The sequence below is a fragment of the Chlorocebus sabaeus genome, chromosome 20, assembly GCF_047675955.1.
Source record: "Chlorocebus sabaeus isolate Y175 chromosome 20, mChlSab1.0.hap1, whole genome shotgun sequence".
Lineage (NCBI taxonomy): Eukaryota > Metazoa > Chordata > Mammalia > Primates > Cercopithecidae > Chlorocebus > Chlorocebus sabaeus.
The window spans coordinates 2936569-2955627 of NC_132923.1; the positions used below are offsets into that span (position 1 = coordinate 2936569).

General features: G+C 40.0%; 1 protein-coding gene across 1 annotated transcript in view; it reads left to right on the forward strand.

The window, feature by feature from the left end:
- The window catches only part of COPA (COPI coat complex subunit alpha), a 52678-nt gene that overhangs the window by 9801 nt on the left and 23818 nt on the right, over nt 1-19059 (forward strand). The window contains exons 6-9 of the mRNA XM_007976492.3: nt 666-775; nt 7699-7808; nt 9792-9891; nt 18556-18691. Of these exons, the coding sequence (XP_007974683.1) occupies nt 666-775; nt 7699-7808; nt 9792-9891; nt 18556-18691 (456 nt within the window). The remainder of the gene's footprint in view (nt 1-665; nt 776-7698; nt 7809-9791; nt 9892-18555; nt 18692-19059) is intronic.

A 19059-nucleotide genomic window follows, 5' to 3' on the forward strand; every position in this document is an offset into this window, starting at 1 on the left:
GGCCTGGCACCATGGCTCACGCCTGTAATCCCAACACTTTGGGAGGCCAAGGCGGGCAAATCACCTGAGTTCATGAGTTCGAGACCAACCTGGCCAAGATGGTGAAACCCTGTCTCTACTAAAAATTCAAAAATAAGCTGGACATGGTGGCGCGTGCCTGCAGTCCCAGCTACTTGGGAGGCTGAGGCAGAGAATTGCTTGAACTGGGGAAGCAGAGATTGCAGTGAGCCAAGATTGTGCCATTGCACTCCAGCCTAGGCAACAGAGTGAAACTCCGTCTCAAAAAAATAATAATAATAAAAAATAAAGTGATGGCCTTTAAAAGAGATACCTTACTAAAATCTCACAGATAATTTACAGTATGAATTACTGAGATTACATTTATTTTGATATTATAAAATATTTTTGAGAGGAGAGCTATGCAATCTCAGTTCTCCTGAAATTAGTAATATTTAAATACTAAAGCATTAGAGGCAAGAAGAGAACTGTTGTTAAAATAGCTGACTGGGCTTATTATTATTAGTTCACAATTGGTAGGATGACCTACCTTTGTCTCCATAAAAATATAATTGGATAAGCATTTATTGAATATGGAGAAAGGTATTTAGTTTAGGAGTCTGTTGACTTCCACCTCTAATTTGGTATTGTCTTTTTTTTTCTTGCAGTGTGTTAACAGGGCACAACCATTATGTGATGTGTGCTCAATTCCACCCCTCAGAAGACTTGGTAGTATCAGCCAGCCTGGACCAGACTGTGCGCGTTTGGGATATTTCTGGTGAGCTGCCCATGTTCAGGGGACAACCTGGTCATGTCTGGTGCAAAACTGCAATTGCTTAAAATAGTGAGGAGAGTTGACTTAGAACTGGAAAATTTAGAATATTCTGTTTTATAATAGCATCTTTTTTTCTGAGGGTGTTGAATCTGTTTTGATCGTTCTTCATATTGGAAGTCTTCTCTAAGAAAAGAGGTAACTCTAGAAAATTCATTTGATTTGAAGAAATTTTAACTTTCTAGTTAGATCAGGTTTTAGTTAAAATCTATATACTGTTGGGACATTTGATTAAGAATCAGGCTTTCCACTACAAATAAGAAAAAAATACATCTATGACAAAAAGAAATTTTTAGAATAGATTAATACAGGGAAACAAGACTGTTGGACCCTGTTGCTTTATTTAAAAATAGTAAAATCTCTCTATTACATTTCTTCTAGTGCAAGGAGCAAGGAGCATGGTTGGGTTCTAGGAGTTGGTAACTTTTATGTCCAGAATACCTTTTTTTTTTTTTTTTTTCTGAGAGGGAGTGTTGCTTTGTTGCCCAGGCTAGAGAGCAGTGGTGCAATCATCTTGGCTCACTGCAACCTCCACCTTCCAGGTTTAAGCAATTCTCCTCCCTCAGCCTCCTGAGTAGCTGGGACTACAGGTGCATGTGACCACGCCTGGCTAATTTTGGTATCTTAATTAAAGACGGAGTTTCCCCATATTGGCCTGGCTGGTCTCAAACTCCTGACCTCGTAATCCGCCTGCCTTGGCCTTCCAAAGTGCTGGGATTACAGGTGTGAGCCACTGTGCCTGGCCTTTTTTTTTTTTTGAGATGGAATCTCACTCTGTTGCCCAGGCTGAAATGCAGTGGCACGATCTTGGCTCACTACAACCTCTGCCTCCTGGGTTCAAGTGATTCTTGTGCCTCAGCCTCCTGTGTAATTAAGATTACAGGTGTGTGCCACCACGCACAGCTAATTTTTGTATTTTTAGTAGAGACAGGGTTTCACCATGTTGGCCAGGCTGGTCTCGAACTCCTGACCTCAGGTGATTCACCCACCTTGTCCTCCCAAAGTGCTGAGATTACAGGCGTGAGCCACTGTGCCTGGCCCGGAATACCTTTTAATGGACAGATTTAGGACTAGAAATTAAACAATTTATAGATTATGGATAGTTGGGATAATTCCTCCTTTTACACTTTACATATCTTTATTTTGAGACAAGGATTTAAATGTTTAGTCTTATGTAGAGGAGATCTAAGAAGGTGCTACCTAGAGAATTTAAATGCAGAGAGTGGACTGTACCTGTGAGAATGATGGAAGTGCTTCGTGGTGGAATAGGGAAATCAAACACTAAATGCTGTAGTTCCCTGACCAGTTAGTATTTGTTGTTTCTTTCATTCTTTTTTTTTTTTTTTTTTAACTTTTATTTATTTATTTTTTTTCTTGAGACAGTCTCACTCTGTCACCTGGACTGGAGTGCCATGGCATGATCTCAGCTCACTATAACCTCTGCCTCCCGGATTCAAGCGATTCTCATTCCTCCACCTCCTGTGTAGCTGGGATTACAGATATGTGCCACCGTGCCCAGCTACTTTTTGTATTTTTAGTAGAGACAGGGTTTCACCATGTTGGCCAGGCTGGTCTCAAGCTCCTGATCTCAGGTGATCTGCCCACCTTTGCCTCCCAAAGTGCTGAGATTACAGGCACGAGCCACAGTGCCCAGCCTGTTGTTTCTTTCTATTCATTTCCTTAGAAATTCTTGGAGATTTGAGTTCCTTGAAATGTCAGTGACTGGACTACAAAACATGTTTCATTCTATGAAAGGAAGGCCCCCCCCCTCATAGATCTTTGTTTGGTTCTTTGTAATAAAGGAGTCATCCTCTGCATTGTACAGCGGAGGTGATAACTGTTCCCAACTCCATTGTGGCATGGGGGGCTGGGGCAATAATGGCACTTGTTTTTATAGACCATTAATGAACAGCAAGCTGAAAATTTGGATTCTGGGATACAGCATTTGGAATGTTGCAATAGCAGTTGTTTAGGTTAAGGTAGCATAGAAACAAGACAAGGGGAGATGGAGACAATTGTAGAGTAGAACCTCTAGATCATGCTGTCTTTGTAGTTTTCAAAGGCTTAGAATGAAATGGAGTAGTATAAAAGAGGTATTAGAGATAGGGCAGTTGTACTCTCTTTCCCTAGGGCTTTGCCATTGCAGTTTTTCGTCAGACTGACAAGGTTTTTTGAAGTACACCCAGATGTGACCAGCCATGCCAACAGGAGGAGCTAGACATAGGCACTGTGAACCTGTGTCCTCTCCTCTCCTCACTGCCAGTACCAGGGAGCTTAGCATCTACTCTCCCAGTAACCTCACTATGGCTTTCCATGATTTTTCACTGTGCGCACATTCAAAGCACTCTCTCTGTCTCAGGATATAGGAACCTGATGGGGTTGGATCCCAATTCATGCTGTTCAGTCTCACTGTTACCCAGGCTGGAGTGCAGTGTCATGATTTCAGCTCACTACAACCTCCACCTCCTGGGTTCAATTACCCTGCCTCAGCCTTCCAAGTAGCTGGGACTACAAGCACATGCCACCATGCCCAGCTAATTTTTGTGTTTTTAGTAGAGACAGGGTTTCACTATTTTGGCCAGGCTAGTCTCGAACTCCTGACCTCAAGTGATTTGGCTGCCTCAGCCTCCCAAAGTGCTGGGATTACAAGCATGAGCCACTGCCCCCGGCCGGCAATTATCCAGAATAGCCTTTGTCAACCTGGATTCTGTGAGAGAATTAAGTGCTATAGAAAGTACTTTCAGTGGCTGTTTCCATAGTTCTTCCAAGAATGGTATATAGCTAATGCTATTCTAGATCATAGAGAATTTATTACATACCTAAACTGATGCTTTCAGGCATTAAGACTTAGTTCTTTTCCAGAACACCAGGTTGAGAAGGGCTCCACTCTAAGAGTAATGTTTGTGCCACCTGATGCCAGCCCAGCATGTTCCCTGCAGTCTAGCCAGTGCCGTTTGGGGGCAATCAGGTGGTTGGATTATTGGTGAACATGAAATGCTCAAGGCACGAAATACTTTTCTTTACCTTTTGCAGACAGAGAACATTTTTACATCAAAATTAAGGGCCCTAGATCAGGGAAGAGAGGGAGAGAGTGTGACACCATGGGGTTTATACTTGCTTTTGAATGTGTGAAGTGCATGGATTACTATATAATAATCTTGCAATTGCTATACTTTATTTATGTGGTAGTGAGAATTTTGTGCTAACTTGCTGTACTAATGTTAATGCTGTCTTTACCATTTCTAAGTGTTGTTCTTTACCCACAACTCTTGACTTCCAGTAACCCCTTAACCAGAGTGGAAGGAGATGCTTTGGTGTTTAACAAAGTGCAAGAAGCTTTTGGGTTAGACTTTTATGCTTTCCTTCTCTAGAAATCAGCATATTCTTTTTCAGCAGAGTTATTTTTTGCTATTGGGTTCAAATAAGTCAGAAAACAGGAAGAGGAATTAGCTTTCCGATCTGTTAAAGACCAGTGCTTATATTTCCAAAACAGAGAAGTTAGTTCTGAATAAGAGTATGAATACTCCCAAATTTAGAGGACTAATTCTAATTTTTTTGATTATCTTTTTTTGAAAGGGACACTCTCTGAGTTAGTAAAGCAATAAGAGAATATAGAGATCTTTAAAGGAAAACCTATCTCTTGATACCTCTCCCATGGAGATTGAACCCCACGGGGCTTAGCTTAACCTGAATCTTTTGTGTTAGCCTGGCAAAAACTATTTATTTAAAAGGGAATGTATTTGCAAACCTGTATATAAAAGATTACTTTCTTAACTTGAACTCCCAAGTAAACTGACAGTTAAATTATTTTAATAGGCTTGTACCTTTGCATGTCAAGCCCATGTAATTCAGGCTCAGTCTTTGAAATGGCTACTAAAAAAGTATTAATTTGCTGCCAAATCCTGTTATCATCCCTCTCTTTTTCCTGCTTTCCCTGGTCCGTATTGGGAGGTGTGCATCAAACTGGTCCATTCTGAGAGTGTCCTCTCCTCCCTCTGGATTTGGGTAGCTGCTGTAGAAATTTTCCATCTGTCGTTCAGTCCTAGCGAGTGGCTTGTTGAAGGCTCAAATATTTCTTCTCTAAGTATCTTTTCACTGCCTGTCACCATTCATCTGTCTGTTTTTGCTCTTCCCCTTTTCCTGGATCATTACATGCAAATGCAACAAAGCCTTCCATTCTGTCATACAGCTTTCCTTTTAATGTGTTTGTTGAAGCTTATTGGAGGTGAAGTTTCTCACAGCTGTCTATCTTTGTATTTTCCTTTGAATCTGTTTCATATACCAGACTCATTAGAAAAAATTGACAGATCTTATTAAAGGGACAAGTGTAATAAGTGAAAGGAGGCATCCCAGCAATGAAGTATTTATGAACCTTTGGGAGAATATATTGTAAAGCATCAGCTTTATTTCTGTCTACCTACCAGCTAAATGCTCATCTTGGACAGAGGACAAAATAATTTTAAAGTTGTTGTGGCCTTCTAAGCTCTTGCTTCTCCAGTGTTAACATGTAGGTGCCACTATAACAGAAGAGAAATATCACAGTTTTAAAACAATAAATATAAATGCGGTTATTAAACTTAAGTTCTTATATTTTCCTACAGATGGCAAAGTTTAGGCTTAAAATGACTTAGGCTTTCTTTCCTTTTTTTTGAGACGGAGTCTCACTCTGTTGCCCGGGCTGGAGTGCAGTGGCGCGATCTCAGCTCATCGCAGCCTCCATCTCCCAGGTTCAAGTGATTCTCCTGCCTCAGCCTCCCAAGTAGCTGGGATTACAGACATGCACCGCCATGCCCAGCTAATTTTTGTATTTTTAGTAGAGACAGGGTTTCACCGTTTGAGCCAGGATGGTCTCGAACTGCTGACCTCAGGTGTTCCACCTGCCTCGGCCTCCCAAAGTACTGGGATTACAGATGTGAGCCACTGCGCCCAGCTTCCTTTTTTTTTTAATTTGAGACAGAATTTCGTTCTTTCGCCCAGGCTGGAGTGAAGTGGCACAATCTTGGCTCACTGCAACCTCTGTGCTACACCCCCGCCAACCTGCCCCCCGGTTCAAGCAGTTCCCCTGCCTCAGCCTCCCTAGTAGCTGGGATTACAGGCATGCGCCACCACGCCTGACTAATTTTTGTATGTTTAGTAGAGATGGGGTTTTGCCATGTTGACCAGGCTGATCTCAAACTCCTGACCTCAGGTGATTCACCCACCTCGGCCTCCCAAAGTGCTAGGATTACAGGCGTGAGCCATCACACCCAGCCTTTAGGTTTTATTTTCAATAAGAGGTTTTGTTTTCCATTATACGTAACTATCTTTTTAAAAGAAATTTACAAGTGCTGGGTAATTTCATCTTCCCCTTTCCCCCTAAAATACTTCAAAAGATAGGATTTTAGTCTCAATTCTTTTTTTCTCATCTACAGACTGTTACAGTTTTACCTGCTTGCTCATTCCAAAGGTTTGTTATCAGAATCCAGTTACATAGCATACACTCTGAAAACTGCAAAGTACTTTTTGAATGTGAGATAGTAATAGTGTTATCATAATTTTGGTTCTGACTGTAGCACAAATAGCTTTTAAAGATAGTTGTACTTGAGCCATGTATGTGGGTCCTCTACAAATAAGACTGTTATTATTCTGGTGTCTTTTTCCATCGTTTTTAAGTTAGAGCCTAATTCCTCCCAGTAAAACTAGCCTCCAAAGGTTTTAATGGCAAAATCCAAGTATTCAAATCTATAATTAGCCTTTTAAGCAGGAACTTAAAAGGACATGACAGTTTTAATTATCTTGTTCCTTGTCCAAGAGTCAAGTAGTAGGCATGAGTACACTTTTTTACATGGCTTGTGGTTTTACATTATCTTCTACCAAATAGCTGTTTTGTCCTTAATAGGCCTAGTTTCTGTAACCCATTTGGAACTTCCCCCATCAGCTGTTGAAAGGCTTCAAGTTGAAAAACACTGTGCTGTGACCTCTTCAAATGGCTTTTCTTTTTTGAGATAGGGTCTCAGTGTCACCCAGGCTGGAGTGTAGTGGCACCATCATGGCTCACTGCAGCCTCGACTTCCTGGGCTCAAATCATCCTCCCATCTGTTAGCCTCCCAAGTAGCTGGGACTATAGGCATGCGCTACTGCACCCAGCAAATTTTTTTTTTTTTTTTTTTTTTTTTGAAGAGATGGGGTTTTGCCATGTTGCTCAGGCTGGTCTGAAACTCCTGGGCTCAAGCGATTCACCTGCCTTGGCCACCCAAAGTGCTAGGATTATAGGCTTGAACCACCATGCCTGCCTCAAATGGCTTTCCTTTAAAGTTTCTTGAGCTTAGTCTGAAGATAGTGAGTTATCTCAGTTGATTGTTCACAGTCAGTTACAGATTGAACTCCTTGTTCCACTCTTTTCCCCATTCTCACTGCTGCACTTGACTAGTCTTTAAAAAAAAGGAAAAATTTTCTAAAATGATGGGAAAAAAGCTGCTATAAATTTTATGAAGTTGAGAGTAGAAATTGAATGTTTACCCTTTGGGACCACATTTCAAGAACACAAGAACACTGAAGAATGGAAAGTGGGCATTAACTGAAGCAGACACCTCTTGAGGTAAGATTTGCGGAAGAAGAGGTTAAAGTGTGCCAGAAATTTGGGTCACCCTCCTCTGGAAAGAAGTTCCAGTAATGGATCTGTTTAAGTGTTAAGGGAGCAGAAGGGAAGATAGTGAATGTACTTCAATATTTTGAACATTTTTAGAAATTCTTGAGTCTGTTTTCTTTCTTCAGTCTTTTCCATTTCTTTTTCTCTTCTTTTTCACTGTAGTTTCTGTGTTTCTGATACTGTGCTGTTTTAGATAACATTTATGTTTACATCTTTCATCCTGCTCCTTATCCCTTCAAAGGTCTAAGGAAAAAAAACCTGTCCCCTGGTGCGGTGGAATCGGATGTGAGAGGAATCACTGGGGTTGATCTATTTGGAACTACAGATGCAGTGGTGAAGCATGTACTAGAGGTACTTATCTTTACAGCCAGGGGCTGGATATGGGCTGTCATCTTGAGAAAGTCACAATATGCTGTTCATGTATTCATTACTTCAACAAATATTTACAGAGTGCTTATTAAGTGCCAGGCACTGTTTGAGGTACTAGAAATCAAACTGTGAGTGAACCAACAGAGGAATGAAGCTTATGTGCCACCTGAGGGAGAGTCTTATTACCTTATAAACCCAGTGGGGAAAGGGAGAAGGCCAGGCACAGACTTCATCACCATCCCAAAGCAGAGCCCATTCTCAAGCTTTCTGTCAGGCAGGGCAGTAAGAAATTTAATCAAAGTTATTGAGAACCAGCCATGTGTAACTTTTGTGCAGGTGAGAACACAGAAAAGCATAAGGGAAAGAAACTAGTTTTTCTTTAAAAAATGATCTAATCTTCATAGCTACCCACTGAAGTAGATATTATTATCCCTATTTAGCAGACAAAAAAAAATTGAGATTTAGAGAAATTAAGCAGTCTACCAAAATCTACATGTATCTACTAAATAAATGTAAGAACTAAGATTTGAATTTGGATCTGACGGTAAAACCCAGGTGCTTTTCACTGCACTATGATATATCTCAGTAATACTGCTAATTCAAAACTGCCTTATCCAGGATTCTGTCACAGTATACCATATAACTGTATAAATAGGGTATACAGTATCTTAAAATCAGCAGTTCTTAGACTTTTTGGTCTAAAGATCTCTTTAGACTCTTAAAATTTATTGAGGACCCCAAAGAGTTTTTGTTTATGTGGGTTATGTGTGTCAATTTTTTACCACATTTTAAATTAAAACAACTTTTAAAAACGTGAAATGTATCAGCACACATTCTATTAGCTGTCAGAGCAATGATATCACGTATCATGTGCTGGGAAACTCTATTGTATACTCATGAAATAATAAGAATGAAGAAGATAAATAGGCTGGGTGCAGTGGCTCACACCTGTAATCTGAGCACTTTGGGAGACCGAGGCTGGAGGATTACTTGAGGCCTGGAGTTTGAAACCAGTCTAGGCAACATAGCAAGATTTTGTGTCTACCAAAACAAAAAAAAAACTGGGCATGGTGGTGCTCACTTGCAGTCCCTTGGGAGGCTGAGGTAGGAGAATCACTTGAGTTTGAGACTGCAGGGAGCAATTAGTGTGATTGTACCACTGTACTCCAGCCTGGGTGACACAGCAAGACCTCATCTTAAAAAAAAAAAAAAAAAAAGAATGAAGAAGATGACATCTTAGTAATATTATGAAAATAGTTTTCACCTTGCAGATTTCTTAAAAGAATCTTGGAGCTCCTTCAAGATCAGACTGAGATTTCTGCATTAAGTTATAAAATTTGTCGGCTGGGTGCTGTGGCTCACGCCTGTAATCCCAGCACTTTGGGAGGCCGAGGCAAATGGATCATGAGGCTAGGATTTCAAGACCAGCCTGGCCAAGATGGTGAAACCCTGTCTCTGCTAAAAATACAAAAAATTAGCTGGGCATGGTTGTGGGTGCCTGTAATCCCAGCTACTTGGGAGGCTGAGGCAGAGAATTGCTTGAACCCGGGAGGCAGAGGTTGCAGTGAGCCGAGATCACGCCACTGCACTCCAACCTGGGCAACAGAGCGAGACTCCATCTAAAAACAATAAAAAATAAAATAAAATTTGTCTGGAGATACTAATAATTTTTTGTAGAAATAAGATAAAAATGGGCAAGTGAAAAAGCAGAATATCCTAAATGCAAATGAGGCTGAGTTTGGGGTTAGAAATATGTATTTGGAAATTCACATGAGAATTTGGGGTAATATGGGAGGACAGACATGATAATTCTGATGCTCAAAATTTTAGAGCAGCATAGTCTCTTGAATCTGTTCACATGAAGAATAAATCAGAGAGATCTTTTACAACGGGTAGCTTGATTCATTGATTTGCTTTGAGTGACGGCTATAAAGATGTTTTAGAAGAACCACTCTTTTTCTACAGGGTCATGATCGTGGAGTAAACTGGGCTGCCTTCCACCCCACTATGCCCCTTATTGTATCTGGGGCAGACGATCGTCAAGTGAAGATCTGGCGCATGAATGGTGAGTGAACTGGTTACATTATCACCATATCTAGGAAACTGCCAGCCATCAAGGTAAAGTAGGCGGGTCTTCTGGACTCTGACCAATTTTTCTACCTTAGGTGATTAATTAATGCTAATGCCAGGAGCATAGAAATTATTTATTTTACAAATAAAATATATCATCTTCACAATTTTTATGTGTACAGTTAAGTGGTAATAAATATATTTATATTCTGTTTTCGTCCCTTCATTTCCTCCTTCACCCTCCTTCCCATTCTACTCTCCATCTTAATAATATCCACTTTTTAGCTTCCACATATGAGTGAGAATATGCCATATTTATCTCTTTGTTCTTGCCTTCACTTAACACGATGGCCTCCTGTTGCATCCATCATTTTGCTGCAAATTACAGGATTTCATTGTTTTTTATGACTGAATAATATTCCATTGTGTGTGTGTGTGTAATTTTCTTTATTCATCCCTTGATGAGCACTTAAGTTAATTCCATATTTTGGCTATTGTGAATAGTGCTGCAGTAAACAAATATGGGGATGCAAATACCGCTTTGATATATTGATTTCCTTTATTTAGGTATATACCCAGCAGTGGAATTGCTGGATAATATGGTAGTTCTATTTTTAGTTTTTTGAGGAACCTCCATACTATTCTCCATTGTGACTATACTAATTTACATTCCCACCAACAGTGTAGGAGGGTTCCCCTTTCTCCATGCCTTTGCCAGCATCTGTTATTGCCTGTCCTTTTGATGCAAGCCATTTTACCTGTGGTGAAATGATACCTCGTTATGGATTTGATTTGCATGTCTTTTATTTCTGTATATATGTGTATATATTTCAGCATTTATGTTAAGGACACATTGATTTGTGTTTCTCTGGTAATTAGTGATGAGCATTTTGCCCAGACCAATATCCTGGGACATTTCCCCAATGTTTTCTTCTAGTAGTTTCATGGTTTCTGGTCTTATATTTAAGTCTTTAATCCTTTTTGTTTGATTTTTGTGTGTGGTGAGAGATAGGAGTTTCATTCTTCTGCATATAGTTACCCCGTTTTCCCAACACTTTATTTTATGTTCTTGGCACCTTTGTTAAACATGAGTTGGCTGTAGATTTGTGAATTTATATCTGGGTCCTCTCTTCTGTTCCATTGGTCGATGTGTCTGTTTCTGTGCCAGTGCCACACTGTTTTGGTTACTCTAGCTTTGTAGTAAATTTTGAAGTCAGGTAGTGTGATGCCTCCAGCTTTGTTCTTTTTGCTCAGAATTGCTTTGGCTATTTGGGGTCTTTTGTGCTGCCACATAAATTTTAGGATTTTTTTCCTGTTTCTGTGAAGAATGTCTTTGATATTTTGATGGGGATTACAATAAATCTGTAAATTACTTTAGGTAGTAATTTACCCTGTGATTTTTACAATATGAATTATTTCAACCCACAGTCATGGAATATCTTTCCATTTTCAGGGGTCCTCTTCAACTTCTTTCATCAGAGTTTTATAGTTTTCCTTGTATGGCCCTTTTACTTCTTTGGTTAGAGTGATTCCTGGGCATTTTATATTTTTTTTAGTTACTATAAATGGGATTCCTTGATACTTTTTCAGATTGTTCACTGTTGGCATATATAAATGCTACTGATTTTTTGAGACAGGATCTCGCTCTGTCGCCCAGGCTGGAGTACAGTGGCTCGATCTTGGCTTCCTGAAACCTCCGCCTCCCTGGTTCAAGTGATTTTCATACTTTAGCATCTTGAGTAGCTGGGACTACAGGCGCACACCACCACACCCAACTAATTTTTGTATTTTTAGTAGAGATGAGGTTTTGCCACGTTGGCCAGGCTGGTCTCGAACTCTTGACCCCAAGTGATCTGCCCACCTTGGCCTCCCAAAGTGCTGGGTTTACAGGCATGAGCCACCGCACCTGGCCATGCTACTGATTTTTGTATGTTGATCTTGTATCCCGCAGCTGGACTGAATTTATCATTTCTAACAGTTTTTTGGTTGAGTCTTGGGTTTTTTCTAAGTATGTGATAATGTCATCTGTGAACAAGGGTAATTTTTCCAATTTGGTTGTCCTTTGATTATTTCTCATACCTACCTGACCTGGTCAGGACTTCTAGTGTTTTGTGGAATAAAAGTGGTAAAAGAGGGCATCCTTGCCTTCTGGTCCGTAGACAAAAGGCCTTCAATTTTTTCCCATTAAGTATAATATTAGTTCTAAGTTTACCATATATGGCCTTTATTATTTTTTGGTATGCTCTTTCTCTACCCATATTGATCATAACTTTTGTTATAAAGGGATGTTGAATTTTATCCAATGTTTTTTCAGCATCTGTTGAACTATCATATGGTTTTTGTTTTTGATTTTGTTAATGTGATATATCATGTTTATTGATGTATATTGAGCCATTCTTGCGTCCCTGAAATGAATCTCACTTGATCTTAGTGAATGATCTTATCAATATGCCGTTGAATTTGACTTGCTAATATTTTGTTGAGGATTTTTGCATCTATGTTCATCCGTGATACTGGCCTGTAGTTTTCTTTTTTTATGGTGTCCTTGTCTGGTTTTGTTATCAGAGTAATGCTGGCCTCATAGAATGAGTTTGAAAATATTCCCCCCTCCTCTTCCTTTTTTTTTTTTTTAAGAGTTTGAATAGGATTGGCATTAATTCTTTAAATGTTTGGTAGAATTCAGCAGTAAAGCAATCAGGTCCTGGGCTTTTCTTTGATGGAAGAACTATTATTAAGGCTTTGATCTAGGCACTGGTTTTTAGAAGTTTTTCTATTTTGTCATGGTTCAATCTTTTTTTTTTTTTTTTTTTTTTTTTTTTTTTTTGAGATGGAGTCTCGCTCTGTTGCCTAGGCTGGAGTGCAGCAGGGCAATCTCAGCTCACTGCAGCCTTCACCTCCTGGGTTCAAACAATTCTCCTGCCTCAGCCTCCCAAGTAGCTGGGACTACAGGCTGTGCCACCATACGTAGCTAATTTTTGTGTTTTTGGTAGAGATGGGGTTTTGCCATGTTGGACAGGCTGATCTTGAACTCCTGACCTCAAGTGATCCACCTGTCTCGACCTCCCAAAGTGCTGAGATTGCAGGCGTGGGCCACCATCCCTGGCCTCATGGTTCAATCTTTGTAGGTTGTATGTGTCTAGGAATGTATCCATTTCTCGTAAGTTTTCCATATGTTGGCATGTCATTCTTGTAATAGTCTCTAATGATTCTTTGTATTTCTGAGGTCTCAGTTGTTATGTTTCCTTTCTTATTTCTGATTTTACTTATTTGGATCTTCTGTACTGTTACCTTAGTTGGTCTAGCTAACAGTTTGTTGATATTATCTTTTCAAAAAGCAAGTGTTTCATTTCATTGATAGTCTGTATTTTTTTTTTTTTTTTTTTTTTTTTTTTTTGAGATGGAGTCTCGCTCTGTCGCCCAGGCTGGAGTACAGTGGCACAGTCTCGGCTCACTGCAAGCTCCGCCTCCCGGGTTCACACCATTCTCCTGCCTCAGCCTCCCGAGTAGCTGGGACTACAGGCGCCCGCCACTGCGCCCGGCTAATTTTTTCTATTTTTAGTAGAGACGGGGTTTCACCATGGTCTCGATCTCCTGACCTTGTGATCCGCCCACCTCGGCCTCTCAAAGTGCTGGGATTACAGGCGTGAGCCACCGCGCCCGGCCGTCTGTATTTTTTTTAATCTCAATTTTATTTCTGTTCTGATCTTTATTGTTTCTTTTCTTCTACCAATTTGGGGTTTGGCCTTTTTTTTTTTTCTTTTTTTTGAGACGGAATCTCGCTCTGTCGCCCAGGCTAGAGTGCAGTGGCGCGATCTCGGCTCACTGCAAGCTCCGCCTCCCAGGTTCGCGCCATTCTCCTGCCTCAGCCTCCCGAGTAACTGGGACTACAGGCACCCGCCACCACGCCCGGCTAATTTTTTTTGTATTTTAGTAGAGACGGGGTTTCACCGTGTTAGCCGGGATGGTCTTGATCTCCTGACCTCGTGATCCGCCCGTCTCGGCCTCCCAAAGTGCTGGGATTACAGGCGTGAGCCACTGCGCCCAGCCTTTTTTTTGTTGTTTTCTAGGTCCCTGAGATGCATAATTAGATTGTTCATTTGGAGTCTTTCCTTTTTTTTTTTTGACATAGGTGTTTATGTTATAAACTTCATTCTTAGTACTGCTTTTGTTATTTCCCATAAATTTTGATACATTGTATTGCCATTTTCATTCGTCTCAAGCAATTTTTAAATTTCCTTCTTAATTTTTTCATTGATCCATTAGTCTTTCAGAAACATGTTGTTTAACTTATATGTGTTTGTATTTTCTGAGGTTCCCCTTGTTATTTATTTCTAGTTCTATTGTGTTCAGAAAAGATACTTAATATGATTTGTTTTTCACAATTTTTTCAAACTTGTTTTGTGGCCTAAAGTATAGTTTATTCTAGAGAATGTTCCATGTGCTGATGAAAAGAATATTCTGTAGCCATTGGGTGAAATGTTCTGTAAATTTCAGTTAGGGCTATTAGATCTAGTGTATAGTTTAACTCCACTGTTTCTTTGTTGATTTACTGTCTGAATGATCTGTCTGTTTTTGAGAGTGGAGTATTAGTTCTCCTACTATTATTATATTGTAGTCTATCTCTCCTTTTGGATCTATTAGTGTTTGCTTTATATACTTGGGAGCTTTGGTGTTAGGTGCACAGATATTTATAATTGTTATTTCCTCTTGCCGAGTTGACCCCTTTATCATTATATAGTGACCTTCTTTGTCTCTTTTTAGAGTCTTAGGCTTCGTAGTCTGTTTTATCTGATACAAGTATAGCTACGCCTGCTCTTTTTTGGTCTCCAGTTTCATGGAATGTCTTCCACCACTTCATTTTCAGTCTATGTGTGTCTGTATAGGTGAAATGGGTTTCTTGAGGGCAGCATATAGTTAGGTCTTCTCTCTATCCGTTTAGCCACTCTGTGCCTTTTAATTGAAGAATTGAGAGCATTTACATTCAGTGATGTTATTGATAAGTAAGGACTTATTACTGCTGTTTTTTGCTTATTTTCTGGGGTTTTTTTTTTTTTTTTTTTTTTTTTGAGGCTTCTCTCTTCCTTTTCTTACTGTCTTTTGTGGTTAAGTGATTTTCTTTAGTAATATGTCTTAATTTGATGCTTTTTATTTTTAGTGAGTGTATTATAGGTTTTTGTGCTGTAATTACCATGAGAGTCACAAAAAAAAATCTTATAGATAGAATAAGGTATTTTAAAGAGATGACAGCTTATCTTATATCACAAGAACAAAAACAAAGGCAAAAACACTCAGGAATTATACATTTAACTCCATTTCTGCTCCTGTGTTTTTGACTATCTCTTAACATGTTGCTATAGCTATTATTGATTTTGATAGATTTGTCTTTTGGGCTTCATAGTAAAGTTATAAGTGGATTGCACACCACCGTTATAGTAATATAGTATTCTGGGTTTGTCTGTGAACTTAATTTTACATCTTGAGTTTTATATCTTGAAAAGTTTTCTTTTTGCACGTTAGTGTTTTTTTCTTTCAGATCGAAGAACTACTTTTAATACTTACTGTAAAGATGAGTCTGGTGGTGGTAAATTCTCTCACCTTTTGTTTGTCTGGGAAAGACTATCCTTCATATTTGGAAAATAAAATAATCTTGCTGGGTACAGTATTCTTAGATGTTGGATTTTTTCTTTGAACACTTTGAAAATGTCATTCCTCTCTCTCGGCCTATATGGTTTGCATTGGAACATCTATTGCCAGACAAATTGGAGCTCCTTTATGTGTTCTTTGCTTCTTTTCTCTTGCTTATTTTTATTTCAGGATCCTTTCTTTGTCCTTGACTTTTGAGAGTTTGACTTTTATATGCCTTAGGGTAGTCTTATTTAGGTTGGACCTGTTTGGTGTTCTCAGGCCTTCCTGTACCTGGATATTTCTTTCTTCTCGAGTTTTGGAAAATTTTCTGTGATTATTTTTTTAAATAAGCTTTCTACCCTTGCTCTTGCTTAGCTCCCTCTTGAAAACCAATCATTCTTTTTGTTTTTTGGGACAGAGTTTCTCTCTTGTTGGCCAGGCTGGAGTACAATGGTGCGATCTCGGCTCACCACAACCTCCGCCTCCTGGGTTCAAGTGATTCTTCTGCCTAAGCCTCCCGAGTAGCTGGGATTATAGGCATGCGCCACCACACCCAGCTAATTTTGTATTTTTAGCAGAGATGGAGTTTCTCCATGTTGGTCAGGCTGGTTGCAAACTGCTGACCTCAGGTGATCCGCCCACCTCAGCCTCCCAAAGTGCTGTGATTACAGGCATGAGCCACCACGCCAGCCAATCATTCTTAAATTTGGTCTTTTGAGGCAATTTTCTGTTTCATGTAGTCTTGTAGGTGGTCTCTGTTCCTTTTCATTCTTCTTTTTTTTTTTCTCCACTGACTTCTTTTTTTTTTTTTTCTTTTTTTCTTTTTTTGAGACAGAGTCTTGCTCTGTCGCCCAGGCTGGAGTGCAATGGTACAATCTCAGCTCACTGCAACCTCTACCTCCCGGGCTCAAGCGATTCTCCTGCCTCAGCCTCCCAAGTAGCTGGTATTACGGGCATCCACCACCATGCCTAGCTAATTTTGGTATTTTTAGTAGAACCAGGGTTTCACCATGTTGGCCAGCTGGTCTCGAACTCCTGACCTTGTGATCCACCCACCTCAGCCTCCCAAAGTGCTGGGATTACAAGTGTAAGCCACTACGACTGGCCTAACTATGTGTTTTTCAAATAGCCGGTCTTCAAGCTCACTGATTTTTTTCCTCCACTTGGTCCCGTCTGCTATTCAGAGTCTCTAATGAGCTCTTCATTTCAGCAAATGTGTTTCTGTTTCAAGATTTCTGTTTGATTTATTTTCATTGTTTCAATCTCTTTGTTAAACTTCTCTGGTAAATTTCTGAATTGTTTTTCAGCCATCTCTTGGAGATAACAGGGTTTCCTTTAAACTACTGGTTTGAATTCTTTGTCAGAGATCAGAAATTTCTGTCATTTTAGGGTCAATCAGTGTATTTTTGCTTTATCCTTGTGGGAAGGTTATGGTTCCATGTTTGCTGTTGTTACTTTTGGGTATACACCTATGTCTTTGTGTTGAAAGATTAGTTACTTATTCCAGTTTTCTCTGTTTGGCTTGCTTTAGTTTTTATTGAACATATTTGCTTAGCAAATCTTTACTGCTCGATCACTTCCTCCTTTTTGACTTTAGGTGACACCTTAAGCCCAGGTTCACCTTGGCTCTAGTAAATGACCCGAGCATTGTCTGTCCTGAATGGGGAGGTCCCAAAGGGATTATCCCATCTGTGTGTCAAGCCTGGCTAGAGGTTCGTGTATGGGGGGACCTGTGGAACATACTTCCTGCAATGCAGTGCTACTTGGCATCTCCTTTGGCCAAGTAACAGAGCAAGTTTTTGGGGCTGGGTATGATAGTCCTGCCTCCCCACTTTCTCTCTGCCTGTCCTCAGGGATATTTCCTCTCTCAGGCAGTCGTGATGCCTCCCATGGGTTAAGTCAAGGTTAGATGTCCTGCCGGGGCACCCAGGAAGATGGGGAAGATAGTTGACCACCTCAGTCTTACTTTTTGCAGTGTAGAAACCATGAGTTGGGGGGAGGGGCATTGCAGATGTGGAAATCAGATTCTCTTACCATCTGCTCAGAGTTTTTTCATCTTTCTGTGGCCCTGGGAACTGTCTCATTGTCATATTTGAGGTCTGGGTTGTTGCTGATGAAAATCTCAGCCCTGTATATTTGTTTTGGGTTTTCTGTGGAGGGGAGTGAAGCCAACTTGTTTCTATACCACTGTTTTGCAACTGAAAGTATTCCTTCTTTCCCTTTTTTCCTGTGATGGTACCCTTGTTTTGAGGAGTATGAACATAGAATTCATCCATTCATTTGACAAATATTTATTGAGTACCTCCTTTGTACTAGAATTTGTTTAAGGCTCTGGAGATACAGTGGTGGCTAAAACAGATAAGGCCCCTGTCTTAAGGAGCTCATATTTGTTCTAAAATGGCAGCTCCTGAAGTGGCAGGTCCCTGAAAAAAAATAAAAAATAAAAATTAAAAGGGCAACTAGGACAAATTGTTATCAGGACAGATAAAACAGGATAAAGGGATGGCGAATGATGAAAAAGAGGTGTTTGTTTTTTTGAGACAGGGTCTTGCTCTGTTGCCCTGGAGTTCAGTGGCGCATTCATGGCTTACTGCAGTCTTGACCTCCTGGGCTCGGGCGATCCTCCCCCTCAGCCTCCTGAGTAGCTGGGACTACAAATGTGTGCCACAACACCCAGCTAATTTTTGTATTTTTTGTAGAGGTGGGGTTTTGCCATGTTGCCCAGGCTGATCTCGAACTCCTAGGCTCAAGTGATCCCCCTACTTTAGCCTCCCAAAGTTCTGGGATTACAGGTGTGAGCCACTATGTACGGCCAAGGGAAGATGTGTTATAATCACTAAGAGGGTCAGAATGAAAGAACCAAGAAATGTAAAGATTAAGAGGCTTAAATGAAGGAGATTGCCATATTAGACAGAAGTTGGAAATTTAGCATTCTATAATAGTACTTAGTTCTTAATTAAAAGGATGTCATATCTCCAAATCCTACAGTTATAGTAGTAGGGAATTGTGATGACCTAATTCTTTTTGTCTTCAGAATCAAAGGCATGGGAGGTTGATACCTGCCGGGGCCATTATAACAATGTATCTTGTGCCGTCTTCCACCCTCGCCAAGAGTTGATCCTCAGCAATTCTGAGGACAAGAGTATTCGAGTCTGGGATATGTCTAAGCGGTAAGTTAGTCATCAATGTTGTGTGAACTTTCTCTTACTCTCTCTTTTAAAACTAGATTGGAATACTTCTCTATGTCTTTCATCATCTTCAGCATGTAGACAAATCAAATCATATATTATGAAAATTTGAAGAGACCTAGAGATCAGTCAACATTTACAAATTTTCCATCAAATAGAAATCTCCACGTTTATTATTTTTTGCCTCCAAATTTAAACATTTTTTCTTCTTCCACCTTTCTCCAGTTCTGTAGCTAGAGAAGTAAGAAATGCGGAATGAAAGCCATAAAATTATGCTGAAAAGGGGAAATCTATATATCATGATAATGTGGTCAGTTTTGAAGTCTCCGCTTTTTGTTCTTTGGTAGAAC